Below are 22,307 nucleotides of genomic sequence, written 5' to 3'. Positions count from 1 at the left end.
GATCAGACTGACATTGCACAAGCTGAGACATTACAATGTCGATTTTCAGTGTAATCAACAGACTTGATAGGGTCACGCCCCTTCCTCAGATAACAGGGAGTTTCAGATGCGCTACCAGGTACTTCTAATTCACCCATCACTGTAGTCTCTGAGTGCCAATGCTGCCCATAAACTCTACACCACTTGCTTCAGCTGTTGCTATAGGACATTTCTATTACTGATGCTTTGAGAGGGAAAGTAAAGCTCCAGTACAAATGAGCTGCACATCAGCTACCTAAAAACATAGGTAGCAATTCTAAACAAGCAGGGAATTTTACATGTAGGAAATTCACTACCCATTGCAGCACTGCCCATTGCACCCTGGGGAATGTGTGTTTGCTGCCACATGTTGGTGGATGGAGGTATGGAAGTCCAACAAGTACAATCCTTCCTGCACATCCCCTCTCTGCTTCCATAAGACACAACAGCTGAATAACGCCCCCCTAAATCTTCAAGTCATCAGGCCATTGCCCTGAAGAGAGGAGAAGGGTGCTTGAAACATGGAAATCATGAGCAGAAGATTGTCAAGTAGGAAAGCACACCAGCAAATTAACAGGGCGATGGAAAGAGCTTGCAACACAAATTTTTCTTCCTCACTAGTCATTTGCTTGCACAGCCTAGCCCATGAGCATCTGCCTGTCCAGGTGGCTTCCTCAAGGAGACCCAGTGGCGGCCAGTTACCACAGGTCCTGCTGCACTTACCTCCCCGGAGAGATGAGAGGTCATAGCTGTCGAAGTCGGGCTGGGAGAGCATGTCTATGAACATGGTCGGAGTGCCGTGTAAATGGGAGCATCTTGAAGGGACAGTAGAGAAAAAGCTAAGCTGCAGAATCAGAGCCTGTGGCAGTAAAGCCTATGTAGCCCACTCCTCACTGTGCCTGGGTCAGGCCTTTGCGCCCACTGGGCAGGCCTGGGAATAATGGATTTATCATGCAGCAGCAGCACCTTTGCTTTACAGACAGCACCTCGGCAATGCAGCCAGCGCTGGGGTGGAGGGGATGGTGGAGGGAGAAGGCGACTGGTTATGTATAGACTCACACCAGTCACTAATCCAAACAAGGAGAGGCCATGCCTTCCAGGCAAGAGTCAGCAGTGACTAGGGCACCTTGGGATGGGCAGTGGGGCATGTCACAAGTTCCTGCGCACGACAGGGCCAGGGCTCAGGCAAACAAGAGATTATGCCTGTGCCACAGTGGGGAGGCCAGAGGCCAGGGGCAAGAGCTGCCTGCCAGCTGAGCTGAGCTGAGCTAAGTGACCCCTCCAGGTGACATTCCAGGGCCTGTGATCCTCACTTCTCTTGAGCCACTGCTTCCAGCGTAGCTTTCCCCTCGAAGCTCAAGGACGAGAAGATAGCAGGGACGCCATGCACAGCCATCACCATACAGCCTCCAACGGAGCCCAGGCAGTGGTAGAGGGGGACAGGGAGGGCAGTCCGGCATTCCTAGGAGCAAGCCAAACAAAGGCAGCAATGAGGAGATAGGAACCATTCTGATGCCTGGTGTACATGGGCCTAACACAGGGTTCTCCCTGAACCACTTACACCTATAGGGTAAGAATACGAGATATGGGGGCTGGATAGCAGGGGGAAGCAATTGCTTGAACTGTCATTGTGCCTCAAACCCAGCCTTGTGGGAGTGCCCTCTGCTGGCACCACCGCAGCACAACATTGCTCCATACGCCATCCTGAGGGCTCCTCACTAACAGCGCTCTCAGCTCCCCTCACCCACAACTTGGGGGGTCTTTCGCTGCGTCTTGCTGCGGAGTCATCCGCCTTCTCCATGTGCTCAGTCCCACTATGGCTGGAGCACAGCCCATCTCCCCCTGACTGAGCAGACTCACCTGCTGATTGAATCCCAGCCTCAACCCAATCAGGTTTGCATTATTCACAATGTTTCTATGAGAGAGGGTGGCCCCCTTGGGGCTTCCAGTCGTGCCCTGGAAAACAGAGAGCATTACGAGATTCTCTGGTACGACTGTCCTTTCAGAGGGACAGGTGAACAGCTTCTCTGTGGTGATCCCTCCCCTCCCCACCCCACAGATTTCTGCTCTGCACTTGTCCTCTAGTCTCCCTCCAGACCCGGTAGCCTCTGATCCGACAGCCCCACAAATGATATGACACAGACCAACTGCAGCTGGGATCAGAGCTCTGCTGTCAGCTCCTGGGGAAGGGGCAAGCCATGGGAGTGGTGGAGAAAAGGGGAAAATCCTAGATGACCTCCTAAATCCTATTCTGAAAGGGCCAGGAAAGATGGGACAGTATCCACTCAAGTGACCAGGTGTCAAGGGGAGCAGCCTGCTTAGCACTGGCCACAGGGGTCACCGGATCTGGTGTCCACTGCAGGGCAGAGCAGCATGTGGTACCTACAGAAGTGAACTGGATGTTGATGGGCTCGTTGCAGGACAGAGTCTGCTGGACCTCTCGTAACTGCTTCATATGATTGCTGTCGCCAGCCTGCATCACCTCACTCATCTGGAACGCGCCAGGCAGCTTGGAGTCTAAGGTGATTACAATGGATAGGTCTGGCAGCCTGAGACAAAGCAAAATACTGTCAGCAACAGTGGAGTCAGGAGGACAGACTGCCTTGGTGCTTGTGCACTGCTAGGGGCCCTGTATCACCTGGACACAGGAAGCAGGAGCTGATTAAGGCAGCTTACATGGGATAATGCCATACTAGACTCTTCTTCCTTTCTCCTCTTTGGCATGCAGGTTACGTGGGAGGAGCTGTGTGTAACACAGGGCACTCAGCTCTAGCCCAGGTAGGTCTAAGCTAGATCTCCTCTGTTTGCTGGGGAAGGATAATGGCTGATTCCTTACTGGAATAGGGTGCAGGTCCCAGTTGTTATCAGCCAGTGATCTGGAGTCTATCTGGTGCTCAGATAACAGGCTGATGGGTGCCATAGGGTATAAAAGCCTAGACAGAGATATTTGTGTGGGACCTCTTTTCCCTTGGGTTCAGTAGTAGGTTTGTCACCCTGCAAGCGTGAGGACCCAGTGCAGGGCACAGCCCCGGGGAACCACAAGAGGATCTCTGGTGTTTCTCACTCACCTCTTGCTCTTTATTCCCCCTGGACTGGATTTCTCTAGCTCAGGACAAGTTTGCTTCAGGATCTCATAGTATCTCTGGGTTTTAAACTGAGTGGGGAACACCAGGGCCTTACAGCCAACCTGTGTGGGGAGAAAGAGGGAAGTCAGGCTGGAGTGACACCCGCGGCCCAGGGAGTAATGAAGAGTCCCTGGAAACCTGACAGCAGGGCACCTGCATTCACTGCTGATGGAAAACCACCACACACATCCTGAGAAACCTTAACACTACCTGGGGATCCTCCCAGGACTTGTTCGGCTATGAGTATGTGTTACAACGGCCCTTGTCTAGACTGAGCTTTCAAACCCTTCCTAGAAGGAACCTCTTGTAAGATGGCTTAGAAGCTGGGGACAGCTCCTATACCACACCAGGAGACATTTAAGGAGTCCAGCCCTCCTTGCGCCTTGCTGCCCTCATGAGCAACCCTGTTTCCCAGCAGAACGGTGACCCCGAGATCCCAGGCTCACACCCACCTGCAACGTTGGGTTTAAAGTTCAGCATTCTAACACTTCTCTTCCCAGAGCAGACATTCCTGGTGTAGGCAGGTACAACTCCACAGACTTCAGCAGGGCTGCACCTGTTTACACCAGGCCTGAATTTGGCCCAGAGCACATAAATTGTATGTTCCATTTAAGATACCATTGCTGAATCTGATGCTTGCAGGAACAGCCTTCCTGAAGGTGACACTGCCACTGAGGGACCCAGCGTCAGATTGAAAGCCATTTTACATCCCATTTTAGTATTGGGTTGACAGAGCTTAAAAATGGTACTGTTTACCCACTTGCGACCTGATTCCCCTCTCACTTCCACTGCTTTTACTCTTCTGCAGCCCCACTGACTTCAGTGGTGCTAATCCTGATTGATACAGATGTATATGTGAGAGGAGGCTCAAATCCGTACAGCCACATTGTCAAAGCAGGGAGCAGCGTATGTGCCCAGGAGAATGCAGCTGCACTGCTGTCACACACCGATTTGCATGTGCAGCTGTAGGTTTCTGTTGCTTCCTGGACCCTTCGCATTTTGCTGAGACTCTGCAGTTCTTTTTCCGATTAGCATGAAAACAGGACAAATGCTACCTGTCGCCCCAACCCCAACCTCACCACATCAAGAGCCAAGACATGCCAGTTTTAACCAAGAAATTATTTGCAAGTACTCTGTGATTTGCAATGGGAGAGAGCAACAATTGCTTTCACTTTCGGAAAGGTCACATTAAATCCACCAGAGGCCTCATCTGTATAAGGAAGTTTGGGGCTTTGTAACTTAGAGTATGTCTACACAGCAAAGCAAAACCCAGGGCTGGCCCACGCCAGCCGACTCAGGCTGGTGGGGCTGTTTCATTGTGGTGTAGACTGCCTGAGCTCTGGGACTGCCCCCCCCGCCACAGGTCCTAGAGCCTGGGCTCCAGCCTAGGCCTGGAAGTCTACAAAGCAATGAAACATCCCCACATCCTAAGCAGGCCAGCTGTGGGTGTCTAGTTGCTGTGTAGACATAGCCTTTAACTCCAGGGACACCATGATCAGGGTTAGACAGTTAAAGCCACAATACTAATCTGAAAACTCCAAAGCCCCTTGTCTGCAAAGGTAGTTATGTGAGGAGAGGAATTGCTACAGGAGGGTCCCTCTTTAACAGACATGGCAAGGGTTAGCAGTAGATCTTTCTGTAAAGGACCTGCACTCGGAAACCCATGATCAGTTTGTATTTACAAAGCTCTGGAAATCTGGTGCAGGAAAATGATCGAAGGGAGGAGCAGGTAGGAAAACTGGCTATTTATTATTGTGTGCTGGAAGGAATTATTCCGCAGTGGCAGGAAAAGGATGAGGCTGCTGGTGGGTTCTGTGGTGAATCTATTTCAATAGTCCAAGCCCATGAGGGAAGGGTTTTTGTTTCGCAGACTTCCACTAACAAACAACAGCAATCTAAGGAGAGACAGGGTGCTGGCAGGAGATGAGGACAGGCAGACAGCCTTAATGTCAAAGCTACGATACCATAAATACCAGGGAACCATTTCTCCTGCCACAGCATACAAGTGACTCCCACTGAAATCAAGAGGGCATATTCTGCTCCTGACCACCCCTTTGTAAACCCAGACAGATTCCATTGACTTTAATGGAGTCATTCTGAATTTACACCAGTGTAAATGAGAGCAGAATCTGACCCAAGGAGACCAAGATAAAAACAAAAGCCAAGTCCTGGAGGAGGAAAGGGAAGCTACTGTTGTCCCTACAGAGCTAATCAGAATGGAAAGCACAAAGCAAGCCAGAGTGGCGCAGACACAGGATACCAACAAAAGCTGCATTGGCGCTATGAAAACTCTCCGGTGCCAACACTCAGAGGTAACACAGGCACCAGAATCCAAGCTCTAGAGACCACCTTTCCTTTCTCCCTAAACACAGCCACCTGTTCCCAACCCTCTGCTCAGGGTGGGCACTAAAGAAACTTTGTGGCAGGAACAGACAGCCGTTTGCTAGGGAAAGCTCTGTCTGACTCTGAAAAGGGGAAGCCACCTTAGTGGGTTTAACACACCAGATTTAACAGGATGACAACTTGGACCATCAAACCGAAGGGCAGGGGCTGACCGTCCAGGGACTGAGGTGGGCGAAGGATCACCCAGTGCTGCTGTGAATTCTCCATTTCAATCTCCTGATGGCATAGAGAGTGGGCTGGGAAAATCCAGACTGGCATTTTGGTTCCGTCTCCTATTGTACTAGGGTTATAGATTCCCAAACTGAACAAGTTCAAACAGGAGCGCGAGTGGCCCCTTAATCCAAGAAGGATTAATTTTATTCATAAAAGATTTAATAGCTTTAATCCCTCATTATTGGGGATTAGAAACCGGATCTTCCCCTGCATGTTATGACACAGAGCTGAGGAAGAGTCCCACGCAGCTTTGGAACCAAGGCAGGCACGTGGGGCTTGAAGTACAGAAGCATGTGTCACGTGGGAACAGATCATAAAACATATGGACAAATGTGTAAGGGCCAAGCGAGACTGGACAGCGCACTGGAAAATATATGGTTGGGAGCAAACCTGCAGTGATGGAGGCGGCTGGCACCTCCAGAGGATTTTCCCCTCTCTGGTTTCAAGGGGTTAAATCCTGGCCCCCACTGCAGTCAATGGGCGTTCTGCCATTGACTTCAATGGAACCAGGATTTCACCCTATGGTTCTATCATACCTAACCACTGCCACCGTACACACAGAACTAACAGACCAGCAAGGCTCGAAGAAGGGACATTCACAGGGGGATTCCAAAGTAGGCCGGGCTCCTGCAGTTATTGACAGGGGCCTACTACAGCGACAGAGTCACTGGGATCAGCGGCTACTCTGTGGTTTTGCACTGGCAGCAGCCCAAAAGCGCAGACTGCTGTTAGTTTCCAGACGCCAGCTGAATTAGAACTGGCTCTCGAAGGAATGCTGCCCCGTCAGCCAGCTGTCACCCCAGCACACAGCTTCTGAATGACTGGTCGCTCCCAATGCTTTGCTGTCCAAGGTGAGTAGAAACCGGCCCTATGCTGGACCCTCGGCACCTGTGTGGTTTCCTTAGCACCTAGTCTAGAACTGATGGCTGGAGACAGAGAGGAGGGGACGCAGTAGTCTCCTTGTGGAACAGGCGAGAGGGTAGCCACAGGGAACAATAATGGAGGAGATTTACTTCTAGGCATTCACACTCCATAGGGCCAACTGCTGCACTGTGGGGCCCCCTGCATACATGGCCATGTACCCCCCACCCCCAGCCCTGTTCACACCGGCTGCCCCAAAAAGAAGTTTTTCTGCTGCCTGCATTTCCCAAGTGCCCTCCCTGATCAGAAGTTCTTTTGCTGGTGCAGTTCCCATGGTTACCCTCTGCCTTTAATATCTCCACGTTTCAAAGTGTTTGTGGGCAGAATCAAGTGGTGTTACCCGTAAGTGGCCTACAGTACCTTCTTGATTACAAACTCCAGCTCCTGGGCCTGATATGCAGGGTTCACAGACACCTAGAATGGGGAAGAGACAGGAGAGTTAATCAAGGCTCTGAAAAAGCCTCAAAGATCTCATCTTCTAACCGTTTAGTCTAAGAGAAAGGTGCTTTGGAGGGAAAAAAAACTCAGTGAAAACATACTTGCAGCTTCTTCCTTGTGTAGGACACCAGGATTAGGAGAACCACCCAAATTTCATGTTAACTAGGGAAGCCCATTTATCCCCATTTTCACATATAGGGCCTGGAAGTAAAATTACTCGCACACGGTCAAATGACAAGTCAATAGCAAAGCTAGAAATAAAATCCAGGCCCCCTGACTCCCAGCTCATGCTCAGCTCACTACACCACAGTAATTCACATTTGTAGGATCCTTTCACAATCAGAATCCTTTCTGGATAACTCAAAGAGTGAAAACTTCACTATCGCACATGGAACACCATAGAAGCAGTTTTGGCCACCAAAGCTGAGTTGAGCCATCAAATTTAGACTTTTGGTAGCCCACTAAGCTAAACTCATCTATTTACCCTGCCTAACGTTGTATCTGTTGAATGCCACCACAGTGGGTGATGCTGTACAAAACTTCCAAGAAGACACTGCACCTCTTGCCCCAAGGACCTTATGATGTAAATAAGACACAGCCCTAATGGTACTACCGGGTGATGGCTGAATCTCCGGGGGGAGGGGGGTGCGGGCAGACATCTTAGTATATTACATTTTTAAATGGTCACTTTCTGCGAATGATTTTCATCCAGAGGCACCATGGAAAGTATTAAGGGTGATTTTAATACTGGTTGGTTCTTTGGGGGCACCAGGACTAGATATAAAAATGTGTAGCCCCCCTATACATTCCCTCATGCCATCAACAGTTGTAAATTACGTCCCAGGGAAGCTGGTCTCCCACTGCCTCTCACTGGCTTGGTGTTTTGCTTTTCTGGATAATGGAGGGTCAGACTAATGATCACTGCACAGACCTTGCATGACATCTGCTCCTACTTTTCACTTCAGTTCCCTTACGCAGCACATTATTCAACTTCTCCAAGACCTCCAGGCTTCCCCTTTGTCTCCCCCTCACCCTAAAAAATCCAGGTGCCCAGACAGACAAGTCTCCTTACCAGGATGATTCCTGCCTGGGCTGTCGCAAATTGCATTAGAACCCACTCATACTTGTTGGGACCCCACATGCCCAGCCGGTCTCCCTTTTTCAAGCCAATAGCCAGAAGTCCAGCTGCTGCCTGGTCCACCTGCAAAACACATACGATGCCAGGTAGGGAGAGAAGTTACCTCGCAGGGCACATCAAGGCATTTCAATCTCTCGCGTGCTAACCTGAAGGCAGCTGAGCTTCATTTTAGCCCCCAGTTTAGGAAACAGAAGTCAAGCGTTATGCAGCACTACTGCGCAGTCCGGCAGCTTATTGCTTGGCGCTGTTTGTTCTATAAACAGCAGTGCCTAGTGGACTTACAAAGATCAGATCACCCACACTTATTCGGTGACTGACGGCACGAGAGGCGCAAACTCAGAACATGCGTACAAAGGCAGCTGGGATTCTGGTACATCAGACATGTATAGGTGACATCATTCCTGTGCGGTCAAAGCCTATGCATCCTTTAACTCCTACATAGGCCCTCAAAATAGGACTTATATGGTGCTGCTGGATCCATGTACAGGGTGAATTTTAATCATACGGGCTTATTGATTACTTCGGAAATAATTTGGATTAAGAACACAATTTAATGAGAAGTCTGATCCATCTCATTTTTGAACCCTATCCACGTGAATCAAAACCCAGGCATTATATTAAGATCATCATTTATCTTGCATAACGGCAAATATATTTCAGCTGGGGCTGGACGTACACAGTCCAACATCCTCAGTAACGTTTCAGTAACTTTCTGACATTCTCTCCTTCTAGTGTTTCCAGATGAACTAAATTTCAGTCCACATAACTGTTTATAAAATCTCTTTGTAGGGATCTCTGTTTAAGAAATGGGTATTTTCCAAGTGAGTCAGAAAATATTTTAAAAATTAGTGAGTTCTGCGAATAGGGTTTATTCTTGTAAATTAACAAAACTCTAGCAAATCTACAAAAAGCAATACGTGAACACCTTGGATTATCAAGGCCATCCATCACATCTAGGATCATTGGGCAAATCTAGTGGAAATTCCCCTTCCCTCCCACTTCCAGATGGAATATTGTATGCATATTCAGAATGCCAATTCATACATATTATTATAAACAGGGCCAAGTCCTGCAGTCTTTACTCAGGCAAAACTCTGACTGATTTTAATGAGAGTTTTACTTACATAACGACTAGGAAGCTACAGGTGCTTAGTACCTCTGAAAATCAAGTCACACTGATGCCAGTGGGATTTGGATTAGACTTCAGGACTTGTCCCAAGATAAATCAGATAGAGAGAGAACCACTTCCTAAGTGCAGTAATGCAATCTAGGACATGCATTTACTGCATTACGCATGAGGACTTCCTCTGTGCACTGCCCTCTCCCTTTGCTCTCATGCCTTACAGAGCAGCCCATGAAGACTGGGTAAGTATGCACACACACACCTTATCACGCACATCAGATGATAAATCAACATGCAGCTTTGCTATGTATTCAGAGCCAGGATCAGAATCCAAACCAAACAAGCCCAACCTCTGTTTTCAATCCAGGGACGAAATCACTTTCTTTCATTTCTCCGATCTATTGATCAAGCCACCCACTCATACTGTGATTCAGCTGCATTGCAAATTCTCAAGGGTGGTGAGGTAAAGGACTGGACTCTGTAACAGGCAAGTCAGCCACTCACTTCTTGTATGAATTGGGCAAACGTTTTCCGAACTCCATCTCGACAGAACACCAGGGCCTCCCGCTCTGGAAACCGATGGGCTGTCTCCTCCAGGCACTGACACACGGTTTTGGTGAGCAGTGGAATGTTTGTGGCCCCTTGGATGTAGCTGTTGGTTGATACTGGTGTGACAGGGGCCGCGTCTATGTGCAGGGCACTGTAAAAGAAAAGACGAGGATCAGCAGCAGCTGGGAGACAGACAGTCACCAGTAAGGTCTCCCTTGTGATACTCAACTCACGCAGCACTCCCTAGGCTACTGTCCTTCCTTCTTTTGGCATCTAAAGAAGTGAGATTTTTTACCCATGAAAGCTTATGCCCAAATAAATCTGTTAGTCTTTAAGGTGCTACCAGACTCCTTGTTGTTTCTATGGATACAGACTAACACGGCTACCCCCTGATACTTTCCTTCTTTTGGGGCCATCTTATACTCACATTGGCTTCACTGCACTATAATGTAGATACAAAGGATTTACAGGTCATGGGACTCTCAGTCCCAGCAAGACAGAGGTCTAGTCACTAGAGTCTTTTGGGATATATGTAACCCACAAACCTGCTACGCGTGGTGCTCAGTCCCATCTAGCGGCACTGAGACCACTTAGAGAGAGATTAATGAGTCTGTTCTACAGCCTTAGCTAACAGCCATATGGCTTTTAGCTCATGCAGTAGAGACTCATGCACTAAGCTCCAGAGGCCTGAGGATCGATCCCACTGACGACTAGGGTCTGTTAGTGTTACATATACTGGACCACAACCGTCTATCTATGGTACTTGTATAGCCCTCATTAACATAGTATCTGAGAACCTCACACTCTAATGTGTTTGTCCTCCCAACATCTTTGTGAGGTAGGGAAGTGCTGTGTGTGACAGATATAGCAACTTATTGAATTAAGTGTGTGTATCATTGTGGGCCAGGGATTGTATGTACTTCCCTGGGGGAGGGGGACCATAGCCCCTCCAGGAACTAAGAACAGTGTGTGTAGTGGGGTGGGGGGTGATTAGGCAAATTCACACGTCGCAAGAGGTCCCACCACCTGGAGAGATTCACATATACTGGTTCAAACCGGATTCTCTAGAGACCACCGGATAACAAAAGGACTTTTGGAACAATAAGCTACTTTTAAACTGACTCTGGAGTGGCTTCTGGATCTAGCAAACAGACAGTAACTTCTGTTCAAGGGGGGCCCCAATCCTTTCTGGGACAGGTTGAAGGTTGACCTATTCCTGGGGCCGCTTGTTCTGAGCTAACAGCTGTTATGAACTTGTGACCACAGGACAAAAACACTGGTGGGGTCTGAAGGACTGGTCACCTGCCAGAACCCTTGTTGGGGTTGAGATGATCTCTTCTCAGGTTATCAGAACGTGTGCAGGTTCTTTCATTGTTTGTAATGTTTTCTATGTGCTGTTTTCACCTTAACAACCAATGCGCTTGCTTAGAAAGGGCTGCATGGTAACTTATACAGTGGGCAATGATGCTATTTATAGCCTCCGAGGAGAAGGCAAAGCAGACCCGCTGAGGCAGTCTGACTTGCTGGGGAATTCACAGGGTAGGCAGGGGACTGTGCAGCCTGGAAAACCCCTGGTCTGGAGGAAGAGAGGCACATGTCTCCGCCTGAGAGGTGATGGTACAGAGCCAGAAGCCTGAGCATGAGTGCCCTAGGTGGACCATAGAGGGGGAATACAGGTGCAGTTGCCCTGTTTTGTGACACTGTTCCTGTTTTACAGAGGGGAAACTGAGGCCCAGGGCGGCTAAGTAACTTGCCCAAGATCACACAAGAAGTCTGTGGCATAGCAAAGATCTGAACTCAAGTCTCAAGTTCCAGGCGGGCAGCCTAACCATTGGACCATCCTTCTCCATGTGTCCTTTCAACCATCCCTGCCAGTCTGGTACCAGCAGAAAAAAAACCTTGCATTTTATTTGGCCAAGAAGACATTACAAGTCCTAATGGCAGGTTCATCTTGTGCTTTCAGATACCTGGAATGTGAGCATCAGAGAGCTGCGTGCTGACCTTCCCACATGTTACTCTGGGCAGGAGGGAGGAACAAGGACACTAACCTCTCTTGTGTGACTATTTCTACCAGGCTTCAGCTCACTCCCTTGTGCATTTGCCACATAGGGCCTGATTTTCAGAGCTGTTGAGCCCCACTTCACCCCCTGACTTTATCTAGGATAGTGGGTGTTCAGCATCCCAGATCTCAGCCTCATCTACCAGCATGCAGACAAGTATCTTTGCTCTCCATTCTATCGGAAAGAATGAAGTACCTGAGTGAGTAAAAGGAAAGAGAAGACAGAGAGGCTGCTGTGTTCGCAAGAAAGGGTGGCGGGGGGGGGGGGGAGAGAAAGCATCAGAACAGAGTTACATTTTCCATCTTTCATGGCAAACACAGAAACCTTTAAAACAAGCAGTGCGAGGTTAAATTCCCCAGTCATTTGAAACCAAAACACCAGCATAAGTTCGCAGGCTGATGCAACCTCAGCATAACCAGGCACAAGCAGTTTTCCTCAAGAGAGAACACACCAAATCATCAGCTAATGCACATGGGAGTAGTTCCATTTCAGTGAACAGAGCTGTACTGATTTACACCAGCTGAGGGTCTGACACAATGTTTATAGCCAGAATTAACAAAAATTAACCTAGGCTAAAGAGTAACAGAAAACTCCTCCTCCTGGGCTTCAGCCCAGCCCCAGTCAGGATATGCAAGCTCCACCGTCTGTCTCTCAAGCAGCTAAGTTACAGTCCTTCCTCTGAGCACCTGTGGAAGGGGAGGGCACGTTCACCAGGGAGCAGGTAATGTCACCCTCAATGCAGGACAAGAGTTTTGAAGGGCAGCTACGCACCGTATGTACACAAGGAGTGCGGGTGCCCAAGTGGGCCAGAGATTTTATTGCTCTGATACAACAACAGGAGCTTTTTTAATGCATTCCTCCCAGCTGAACTGGGAACTGGACTCTGGATAGTTTTTGAGGCAATAAAGATACTTTCCACCCTCCAGAGACAGAGGGATGGGTCAGAGTTACAGGTGAAAGGTCCTTCTCCCCATCCCCTTACAAGTAAACATCACAGTAGGTGGTGTCCTTCCTAGTCATTAAAAGATACCTGGATATTACAGCAATTGGTGGTATAAAAGTGTCTAAGATGGACACATACCCTACCCTCAACTTCCTCCTTGCTTGCCAGGGCCCTGTTTCAGCAAATTTCCCTCTAGTAGAAACCCCTGGACCCAGTTTCCCACAGAGCCAATCAATGCAGCTCCTTCAGCCAAAAGTGACCATGGTTTTATGTCGCCTTCCTTTCTGACTGCCCATTGTTACAGAGCCTGACTTTCAGAGTTGGGGGATATCTGCACTGCCATCAGAGGTACGACCACAGCACGCATAGACATATGCAAGCTAGCTCTGACTTCACTAGCTCAAACCAAGCATCTAGCTCTTGCTGCTATTAATACATACCCAGGGTCCAGGCAGGCTTGTGCAGCCCCTGCTCCCACAGCTTCACTGCTCCTGTTATTGGAGCTGGATAGCCTGGATACATCCATCAGTGTGGAGGCACAACTCCAGCTGAAACCAACAGGAGCTGGGGGCAGGCAGCACCACTGAAAATTAGGTCCTTGGTGTCTCAAGCACAAAGACAGAAGCATCCAAAAACTAAGAGGACACTCTTGAAAATGTAGTGATAGGCCTTGGAGGGGCCTCCCGGCAGTGAGACTCCCTTACTTAACCCATCCCAGCTCCAGAGGATGATCCATGTCCAGCCACAGTGTGCCTAGCTCTGCTTGCTTAGAGCTTGAAATCCAAACGGTGGTTTCCCACAGGGCAGGACACTGTGCTAGTCCTAACCCATTGGTCCAGCCCTGATGTTCTTTGCACTGCAGATATTTTGTTTGATATGCAATCTTTCTTGAAACACTGCTGTGCGCTTTGGACAGCTAATGGCCCCTGCCTTCTCCTGTGCGAAGGAGGGAGAAGATTAATGACTACTGAGTTGCCTGGGAAATGAAAAGCTGGAAATTGCCCTGAAGTTCTGGAACAAAAACCAGGAGTTTGTAGGAGAATCCCTTATGTTGGATTAACTATAAGGGGTAAAAGCAGATAAAAGAGAGACAAAGGGGGTTAAAATAAAGCCAGATAAAGACATAGCATTTGTCTCTCAAGAGGATTCAAAGGACAGAAGGTTTTAATTAGGCAGATTAAAAACTTTGTGGGGGAAGATCAAACAAAGTGAGGCCACAATAAAGTGGCAATCTCACATTATGATCTGTGTATATAACACCACATGTGGACAAGCTTAGGGGGAGGAGTGTCCGGCCCTAAAGGGCGTATAGTCTTGTAGCTAGTAGCAACGAAGAGCAGGAGTTGCTGATCTGCTCAGCAGAAAGATCAGGAGGGAAGGCAGAGCCAAAGCAGCTGGCTGTAAAGGCAGAGAGGAATGCTGCTGCTGCAAGCGTACGGGGTAGCATGAAACTGAAAGCAGGGGAACAGGAGGGCCTGGAGGAGGAATATAGGATAGAAGGCCCAGTTGTAGGAGGAAACAAGAACCTAAGCAGTAGCAGGCTGCAGACAGCACTGAAGGGGAGAATGAGGAGCTTGAATTTAATACCGAAGGAGAGAGGAAATGGTTCTTGGAGAGGGGGAGGGCAACAGGGCCAGAGCAGTGAAACAAGAAGTACTTGCGATTATTTTAACCCTTCCGGTGTAATACACAGCACTGACGACCAGAACACCTTACTTGATCAAAGGGTTGTAATGCCACCATCAAGCTGTGACACTTACAGATACTTTGAGCCAACTCTGCAGCCCTTCTTTCCAACCCACCACTGACCAGCACACAACCTCCGCAGTTCTGGGCTGGCTAGCCCAGCTGCACAGGGCTTGCAATCTTCACTTCACTCCAGCTAGCCTGATTCCTCTGTTCCTCCTTTCCCATCTCCTGCTTGGCCTCCCACCCCACCCTGTTCCTGAATGAAAGAAACATCAGGAGAGAAGGGGTTAATAAATACCCATTGGGTTCATCAGCTTATGGGACTGCAGGATGCGTGTACAGATTCCTTGCAAAACATAAGGAGACTAATGTCTTTAATGCGACTTCTTCTTAGAGAGGAAAATAGATCAGATGGAGCTCAGATTTCCATCATTCGAATCGTGAGGCATCGCAAAAGCAATATTCTGCCCAGTATTTGTCTTTGACTGCCACAGACGTGTTCTCCTGCCGCTGGAAAAAAAGAAAACCACCTCCCCGGAGCTCATTTCTATCCTAAAACATAGAGGGGCAAGATCTGGCTTCTGCTATGCTCCTATTACTCAGTACAGCTGACTTTTACACCCAGGACATAATGAGGGGAGGATGGCAGGTGTGAGGGAGTGTGAGAGAGAACGGAGGAGATAAAGACAGATGAATGTTCGCATTAACTTTTATTGTTTGGAAACTGCAAGGCAGGGCATGTAAATAAACTTGGAGTGAGAGAAAACAAAGATAGCTGCAGGAGAGAGGCGGTTTTATAGGGAGCTTTTATTTCCTAGAAAAATTCTCCCTCAACCAAGGAAGCCAGGGTGCCCTGCTTCAGATATACAGGAGAAACTGCTACAATGTTTCATGGCTAGACCACTGCTTCAACTAAAGAGCAGGTCACTGGCTGCTCAAAAGTCTTTATCTCCGGACCCCTGCTCAGCAGCTTCAAGTAAATAGTCCAGCTGCTAAGAGCAGAGCAGTCTTAGCATTAGCACTGCTATTAGGCAGAGAAAGGACTGAATGGACTCAACTCCATCCATCTGGGCACTTTTATAGCCCACACTCACTTTAGCAGAGGTCCCTCCAGGCCAGGCTGGAGGAATACAGGGAGGCAGAGTAGAGAAGGTTGTACTGAGGTGTTCACTTGATACAGGACTTTAGTCTCAAAAACCAAACCTTAGTTCCACCCCTGTGGTAAAAGGCAAAGTGATCATGGGCTTTAGTGGGAGAACTGGATCCTAATGGCTTCATTTTCTTCTTGACCTCAGCTGTTCTGGGAGTGCCAGCTTCTTGCCAAAGCAGTGCATTCACTTGCAGAGATTTAGATGGAAAGGAGAGGCTGGCTTAATCAGGCAGCCACTGCTGAATAGGTTATACAAGAGTCCTCTGCTGAGCGCCCGAACTCCGTTGAAGACACTGGGAGTTGATGCTCAGCACCTCATAGGATCAGGCCTGAAGAGTGCGTGAAGCCACCAGTATGCCATCTCCTTTGCAGTTTCCATGGGGACTGGGCCTGAGGGAACAGCTCTTAACTGGGTGGGAGGAGGGGGAATGGCCTGGCACATGTTCCAGCATCATGTGGGTCAAAAGAAACAAAGGGGCGCTGAAGAAAGGAGAGGTGAGGAAACACAGCCAATCCAGTCCCTCCTGCTGAGCCACCCCCCACAAAAGTGTGCACCTGTCCTCAAGCGGTAAGTCTATCTTCTTTTAAACATTGTTCATGCTGGCACTGCCCCATCATTTGGTGCACTGCCTCCTTCAGTTGGGGCTTTATGTTCTTACCCTTCTTTTCGCTTTCACCATTTCTTCAGTCCAGCTCCATTTTACAGATAAGGAAACTGAGGGGGCAGAGGGTGTTTAGCCAACATTTTCAAAAGTGGCTACTGATCTTAGGTGCCCAACTCAAGACACCCCAAGTCTGATTCTCAGAAGGCCTAAGCATCCACATCTCAAACTTAAACTCAGCAGCCCTGAAATTAAGTCCAAAGTTATCGTGTGTTGGGCACCTAAAAAGTGAAGCAGTCCAAATCACTCTCACTTTTCCCAACAGTGGCTCACATGACTTGCTCAAGGTGTCAGAGTCACATCAGGGATCAGAAACCAGGACTTCCTGAATCTTTGCTTACCACTAAATAGAGGATACATCTACCTTAATCCAGCTGCCCTCAAGCACTGCATGTTTAACTTCTCTGTGCCTGCTGGCTAAAGCTGAAATGAAAGCAGTAGGAAAGGAAAGGGAGCGGACAAAAATGCCTTATGAAGCTGATACAGAATCCTCTGTATAAAAAACACAGCATCCTGGTAGCTCTCATAATGCATGAGATCCTGACAGTGAGAGAGACAAAACAGACATGGTAAATTAGCAGACTGTTTTCCTGGTAGCTCCCAGCCTCCCTAAAAATGACCAAGAAGGATTATATACACAGATCTTCCCCAACAGCTTGCGGTCGAGGAGGGATAGAGAGTCTGTCCACTAGAAAGAGACAAAAGGGATTTTTACCCAACTCATGTATCTGGGATTCTTCTAAGCATCCAGCTTTCTCCAAAGAATGGAACTTTCCTCACAGCACAAGGACGGCACTAGGGAAGAGAGGACCCCAAGGTGGTAATGTTTGTTATTTTATCATTATAGCATGTTCATTCCTTCTCCCTCCACTCTCCTCATAAGACTGGATAGGAAACCCTCTAGTCCAAATACAAACATGTGCAAGCAACTGTAACATCACAGATTTAGTGTAGGCTGAATTTGACCTAGAGTGACCAGATGTCCCGATTTTATAGGGACAGTTCCAATTTTGGGGTCTTTTTCTTATATAGGCTCCTATTAGCTCCCACCCCCTGTCCTGATTTTTCAAATTTGCTGTCTGGGCACCCTAATTTGGCCCTCCCTTTTTGAACTGTTGCACAGAGCTTGGATGTTAAGGACAGGCAAGGATCCTCAGGAAGTCAAGGCAACTTTTATAACATTATGGCTATGGAGTTAGGAAACAAAGCGTAGAGGGCGTGGAGGACGCAAATAGCTCTTGGAGAGTAAACTGAACCTTGTTTAAGCAATGAAAAAATCAATAAAGAGAATGATCACTCGAGCATGGGCCATTCTATAAAAACACTTATTGCCAAGGAGGCAGCATGCATTTGGGTCACTGATCGACCTTTTCCACAATTCTGGACTGAAAAAGGTTGGGCACCATTGGTTTTGTTACCCAGAGTTCCTTCAACCCCAAGCTCTTGGTAACATTTACTCTGTGCGAGGTGGTGTCAAGAAATAAATCCAGGGAGACACGGCCGTCCAACCGATAGATGGCTGGCACAAACAGGACAACACAAGAGTGCTTTCACTTACAGCTAAACTTTACTTAGCCTCAAGCACTTACACACATCTGCAACAAGTTAGTAAAACACCTCCCAACCCTCAATAATTACCAAAACTGAGTGTGGCTTTCAAGTGGCACCGTGACAGGCTTCAGCTGGCCAGGCTTCCGTCTGACGGTGGGGACCCGAGGATGCGTCCAGAGGGAGCGTCTCTGAAGACCCCCTCCTGAGAAGTCCAATTGCCTCAAACTTTTTCCCTTATTTATACATTAGTAATACAATGACATATTCCTTAAAGGAAACTTGCTAAGCAAGCAGGGTTAAAAAGTCAAATACCTTATGATGATCAATTGAGCAGAGATTCTTTTTTCCCCCCAGAGTGTCCACACCTTTAGGCCCTGACAAACATTCCTAGGGACACATATAAACAGACTTCCTATTTTTCTAAAATACATGCATCAGCAATTTCAACACTCTGAGCAGGAAGGGTGCAGGGTCAAGCTGCCCTGTCTATGGCACCCAAACCCCAAACCTTCCCCACCCCCCCAAGTCTGGTTACACTGAGGCCACTGCATGAACAATTTACGACTTGCTGATTTGGCTACTTTTAGCAATAAGCCAGAATGGTTCAGTATGGCCTGCTAACTTGACTACTGTCAGGACCGCTGCTAGTGTTTTTAGCGCCCTAGGCGCACAGCCATTTCGCCGCCCTGCGCGCTGGTCCCATGGCTCCAGTGGACCTGCCGCAGTCATGCCTGCAGAGGGTCCGCGGCTCTGGTGGAGCTGTCGCAGTCGTGTCTGTGGAGGGTCCGCTGGTCCGCGGCTCCGGTGGAGCTGCCGCAGTCGTGCCTGCGGAGGGTCCGCTGGTCCGTGGCTCTGGTGGAGCTGCCGCAGGCGTGCCTGCGGGAGGTCCACCGGAGCCGCGGGAGCAACGAACCGTCTGTAGGAATGCCTGCGGCAGCTCCACTGGAGCCGCGGGACCAGGGGACCCTCCGCAGGCACGACTGCGGCAGCTCCACCGGAGCCACCTGCAGCCCCCCTGGCAAAATGCCACCTGCCAATAATCCTGGTGCTCTAGGCGATTGCCTAGGCTGCCTAAATGGAAGCGCCGGCCCTGACTACTGTTCGCAACAAGTGATAGTGGTTTAGGCACTTTACTGGTTTGCCAAAATCTCCCTGAACAGTTTAAGGACTGAGTTTGGGACTGGGGACTAGCAACCCTGAGACCTAATCCTAGCTCTGATACCAAGTTACTGTGTGGCCCTGAACTAGACAGTCTAGTTTTTCCATCTCTGAAATTGGGACAGTACTGAGTCACCTACCTCATCGGCGTGTTTGGGGATGGACTGGTTGACATCTGAAGACGTAAAAACCACTATAAGTGTATTGAATAGGAAGGACAACCTCGGGGCTGAAGATTGACAGCCAGAAAGTCAGGGTTCTGTTCCCAGCATTGCCCCGACCCACAAATTACTTTGTGATCTCAGAAGTGTTGTTTTCATATCTGTAAAATGGGAACAATACCACTTGCCTACCTCTCAGGGGGCTGTATGGATCACAAAGAGCTTAGGACATGCTTTGAGATTGTAGGGAGGAAGGAACCAACATGCAAAGTATTAATTATCACTAATGCCATACTGAAATTACACACTCAGTCTCTACACCCTCTGGCCAATGGTGAATGTACCACACAGAATGAAGGAACATTTCCACAGGGAAGAGGTGAAAAGAAAGGCATGAGTTTTGGCAGGAAGTGCTCCGATTACCTTCCCCTGGCCTCTGCCAGGGCAGGACAGAGGAGCTGACAGATCTGCTACGGCCATTCCCTGTCAGATGTGTGGAGCAAAGGAATCTGAGAGCCAGAAGAGCAGAGTGGGCTGCCAAATGAAAGCAATCTCCCTGAGAAAACATACATTGCCTTAGCAACAGATTCTGGTGCCAAAACAGTCTCTGGTGTCAGATAAGGAGTCAACCACAACAGCGGGTCCTGAAAAGAGGAGGCCCTTGCTGCAGGTCTGTCTGAGGGTCAGAACAGACTCTGCTGTCAGCACAGAGCACAGATGTATCAGAGACTTAGGGATGTTTGTTCGATGTCTGCACAAAAGGCCCCACCTCCTCCTGCAGGAGCAGGGCAGCTAAATCTGAAAGTTCTCCTTCCTGATGGGGACAGGCGGGCAGGGCCGGCTTTAGGAAGTGTGGGGCCCAATTCGAACATTTTCGGTGGGGCCCTAGCAGGGATGACTTAAAAAAAAGTGGAAAAAAAAGCCTCTCATTTCTTTCATGTATTATTTACTTTCCATAACTATATGAATAATAAAATTATATACATTGCATCATATATGCTGTTGATTGGTTATTAATGACCGCCGTTTCATGTGTGGGTCCCCGCCACTCCCTGGGGGTGTGCACATGTGTTGGTTCCAGCTGCTCCCTGCAGGGTTAATGCCCTGGAAACTGCAGGGCAGCAGTGGACATGGGGCTGGCTGAAGGCAGGGCAGGGGCTGACTGGAGGTAGGTCTGGGCTGCAGGCAGGGCAAGGGATGTGGGGCTGGTTTGGAGACAAGGAGTGTGGGGCGGGCTGGCTTCAGGCAGGGCCGCAGGGGGTGCAGCGGGGTTGCAGGGCTGGAGACAGAGGAGTGTGGGACTGGCTGGCTCAGGCAGTGGGGTGCAGCAGGTGTTGACTGGAGACAGGGGCAGGGGTGGCGGGCTGGGCAGAGTGTTGCAGAGCTGGGGCGGGCAGCTAGTGTGTGGGGGGCTGGCTGCGCTTTGGGCAGGGCTGCCAGGGGTGTATGGCAGGAGTTGGCTGGAGGGACAGGACAGGCTGTTTGGCACGAGGTGGCCTTTACACGGGGTGCAGGAGCTGGCTGCAGGCAGGGGGGGCCAGACCTGGTGTGGGCAGGTCATGGGTGCAGCAGAGAGCAGCTGGCAACCCCAGCCCTTTAATAGCCCCAAGCCCCTTCTACTTCCGGGGACCTTTTAATAGCCGGCGGGAGCGCTGGGGATCAAGGAGGCGGGGCTCCGCGGCTATTTGAAGGACGGGGTGGCAGACTAGGCAGCTGGAGCCGCGGACTTTAAATACCCCCCCCAGCCCCTCAACTCCCCAGGGCTCGGGGGAGCTATTTAAAGGGCCCAGAGGCTCCAGCCGGCGGTACGGGCTTGCCGCGCTCTGGCCGGAGGTCCAGACGGTCGATAGAGGCGGCGGCTTGCCGCGCTCCAGCCGGTGCCGCCGGCCTTGCTGGCACTCCGGCTGGAGCCGCAGGCAAGCCCCCGTGATCCGCTCTCGCCCAGCTGGAGGCTCCAGCCAGAGCTGCGGCAAGCCCCGTGCGACTCCGCAATCCCGGCGGAGCCCCGGCCATGGCGCGGCAAGCCCCGCGACTCCGCATCCGGCTGGAGCTCCGGCCGAGGTGGGCGCAAGCTCCGCGACTCCGCTCTCCTGGCCAGAGCACGGACAGCCCCCGCTCGCCCCACTCTCATGGCTGGAGCCCCGGCCGGAGCGCAGCAAAGCCCTCGCCGCCCGGCTGGAGCTCTAGCGCGGAGGAGAGCGGGGCCATGCCGCGCTTACCGCGGCGCTTCACCTCAAAGGAGCGGGACACATGGAGCTAGACCGCAGCCAGGGACAGGGGTAAGTTTTAAAAAAAAAAAAAATTAAAAAGGTGCCTAAGGCGCGGGGCCCTCTTAGGCGCGGGGCCCGATTCCCCGGAATCGGCCGAATCGGACTAAAGCCGGCCCTGCAGGCGGGAAGCATGGCACATACCCAGGCACTCTCAGCGATGACGAGGAGCTGTGCTGCATGTATTTATCTTTGCACAGCCTCAGCCACTTCTCTACACTTGTTGATGCAAGATAAGTAGCTTTCTCTCTCAACCTCTAATATTTTCCCCTATAGAAATTACTACAGAAAGGGACAGGACTTGGTGTAGTGTGAATGGGCCCTGGGGAAGCAATGAATTTACATCACCCTCTGCCCCCTCCATGTGAAGCACACGAGGGGGCTCTGGCTACTCAACCACAAAGGTCATTATTCCCCTGTCTGGCATCCTCCCCTCTGCCTGTCTGGGCAGCTCCTGAAGGCCAAGTGCACAATGGGGAAAGCTCATGGACTCCTCCCAAACCCAGTTTCCACCTGCTCTGGGGAGACTCCTTTCACCCTCACCATAGCAGGTCATGACTAAGGGTTTGGCTACACTTGCAGCTGTACAGCGCTGGGAGTTACAGCTGTCTTCGTACAGCTGTGCAGGGAAAGCGCTGCAGTGTGGCCACACTGACAGCTACCAGCGCTGCAGTGTGGCCACATTTGCAGCATCTGCAGCGGTGTTGGGAGTGGTGCATTATGGGCTGCTATCCCACA

General features: G+C 49.9%; 1 protein-coding gene across 1 annotated transcript in view; it reads right to left on the bottom strand.

The window, feature by feature from the left end:
- ACSF2 (acyl-CoA synthetase family member 2) overlaps positions 1-22,307 on the bottom strand; it is a 63,499-nt gene that overhangs the window by 28,763 nt on the left and 12,429 nt on the right. The window contains exons 2-9 of the mRNA XM_032785118.2: positions 9,884-10,079; positions 8,191-8,319; positions 7,041-7,094; positions 3,087-3,205; positions 2,405-2,567; positions 1,879-1,974; positions 1,332-1,480; positions 742-833 (exon numbers count right to left, since the gene is read on the bottom strand). Coding sequence (XP_032641009.1) covers positions 742-833; positions 1,332-1,480; positions 1,879-1,974; positions 2,405-2,567; positions 3,087-3,205; positions 7,041-7,094; positions 8,191-8,319; positions 9,884-10,079 — 998 coding nt within the window. The remainder of the gene's footprint in view (positions 1-741; positions 834-1,331; positions 1,481-1,878; positions 1,975-2,404; positions 2,568-3,086; positions 3,206-7,040; positions 7,095-8,190; positions 8,320-9,883; positions 10,080-22,307) is intronic.

The sequence above is a fragment of the Chelonoidis abingdonii genome, chromosome 13, assembly GCF_003597395.2.
Source record: "Chelonoidis abingdonii isolate Lonesome George chromosome 13, CheloAbing_2.0, whole genome shotgun sequence".
Lineage (NCBI taxonomy): Eukaryota > Metazoa > Chordata > Testudines > Testudinidae > Chelonoidis > Chelonoidis abingdonii.
Note: the sequence above shows the minus strand (reverse complement) of the source record. Positions and strands in the feature narration are given on the sequence as shown.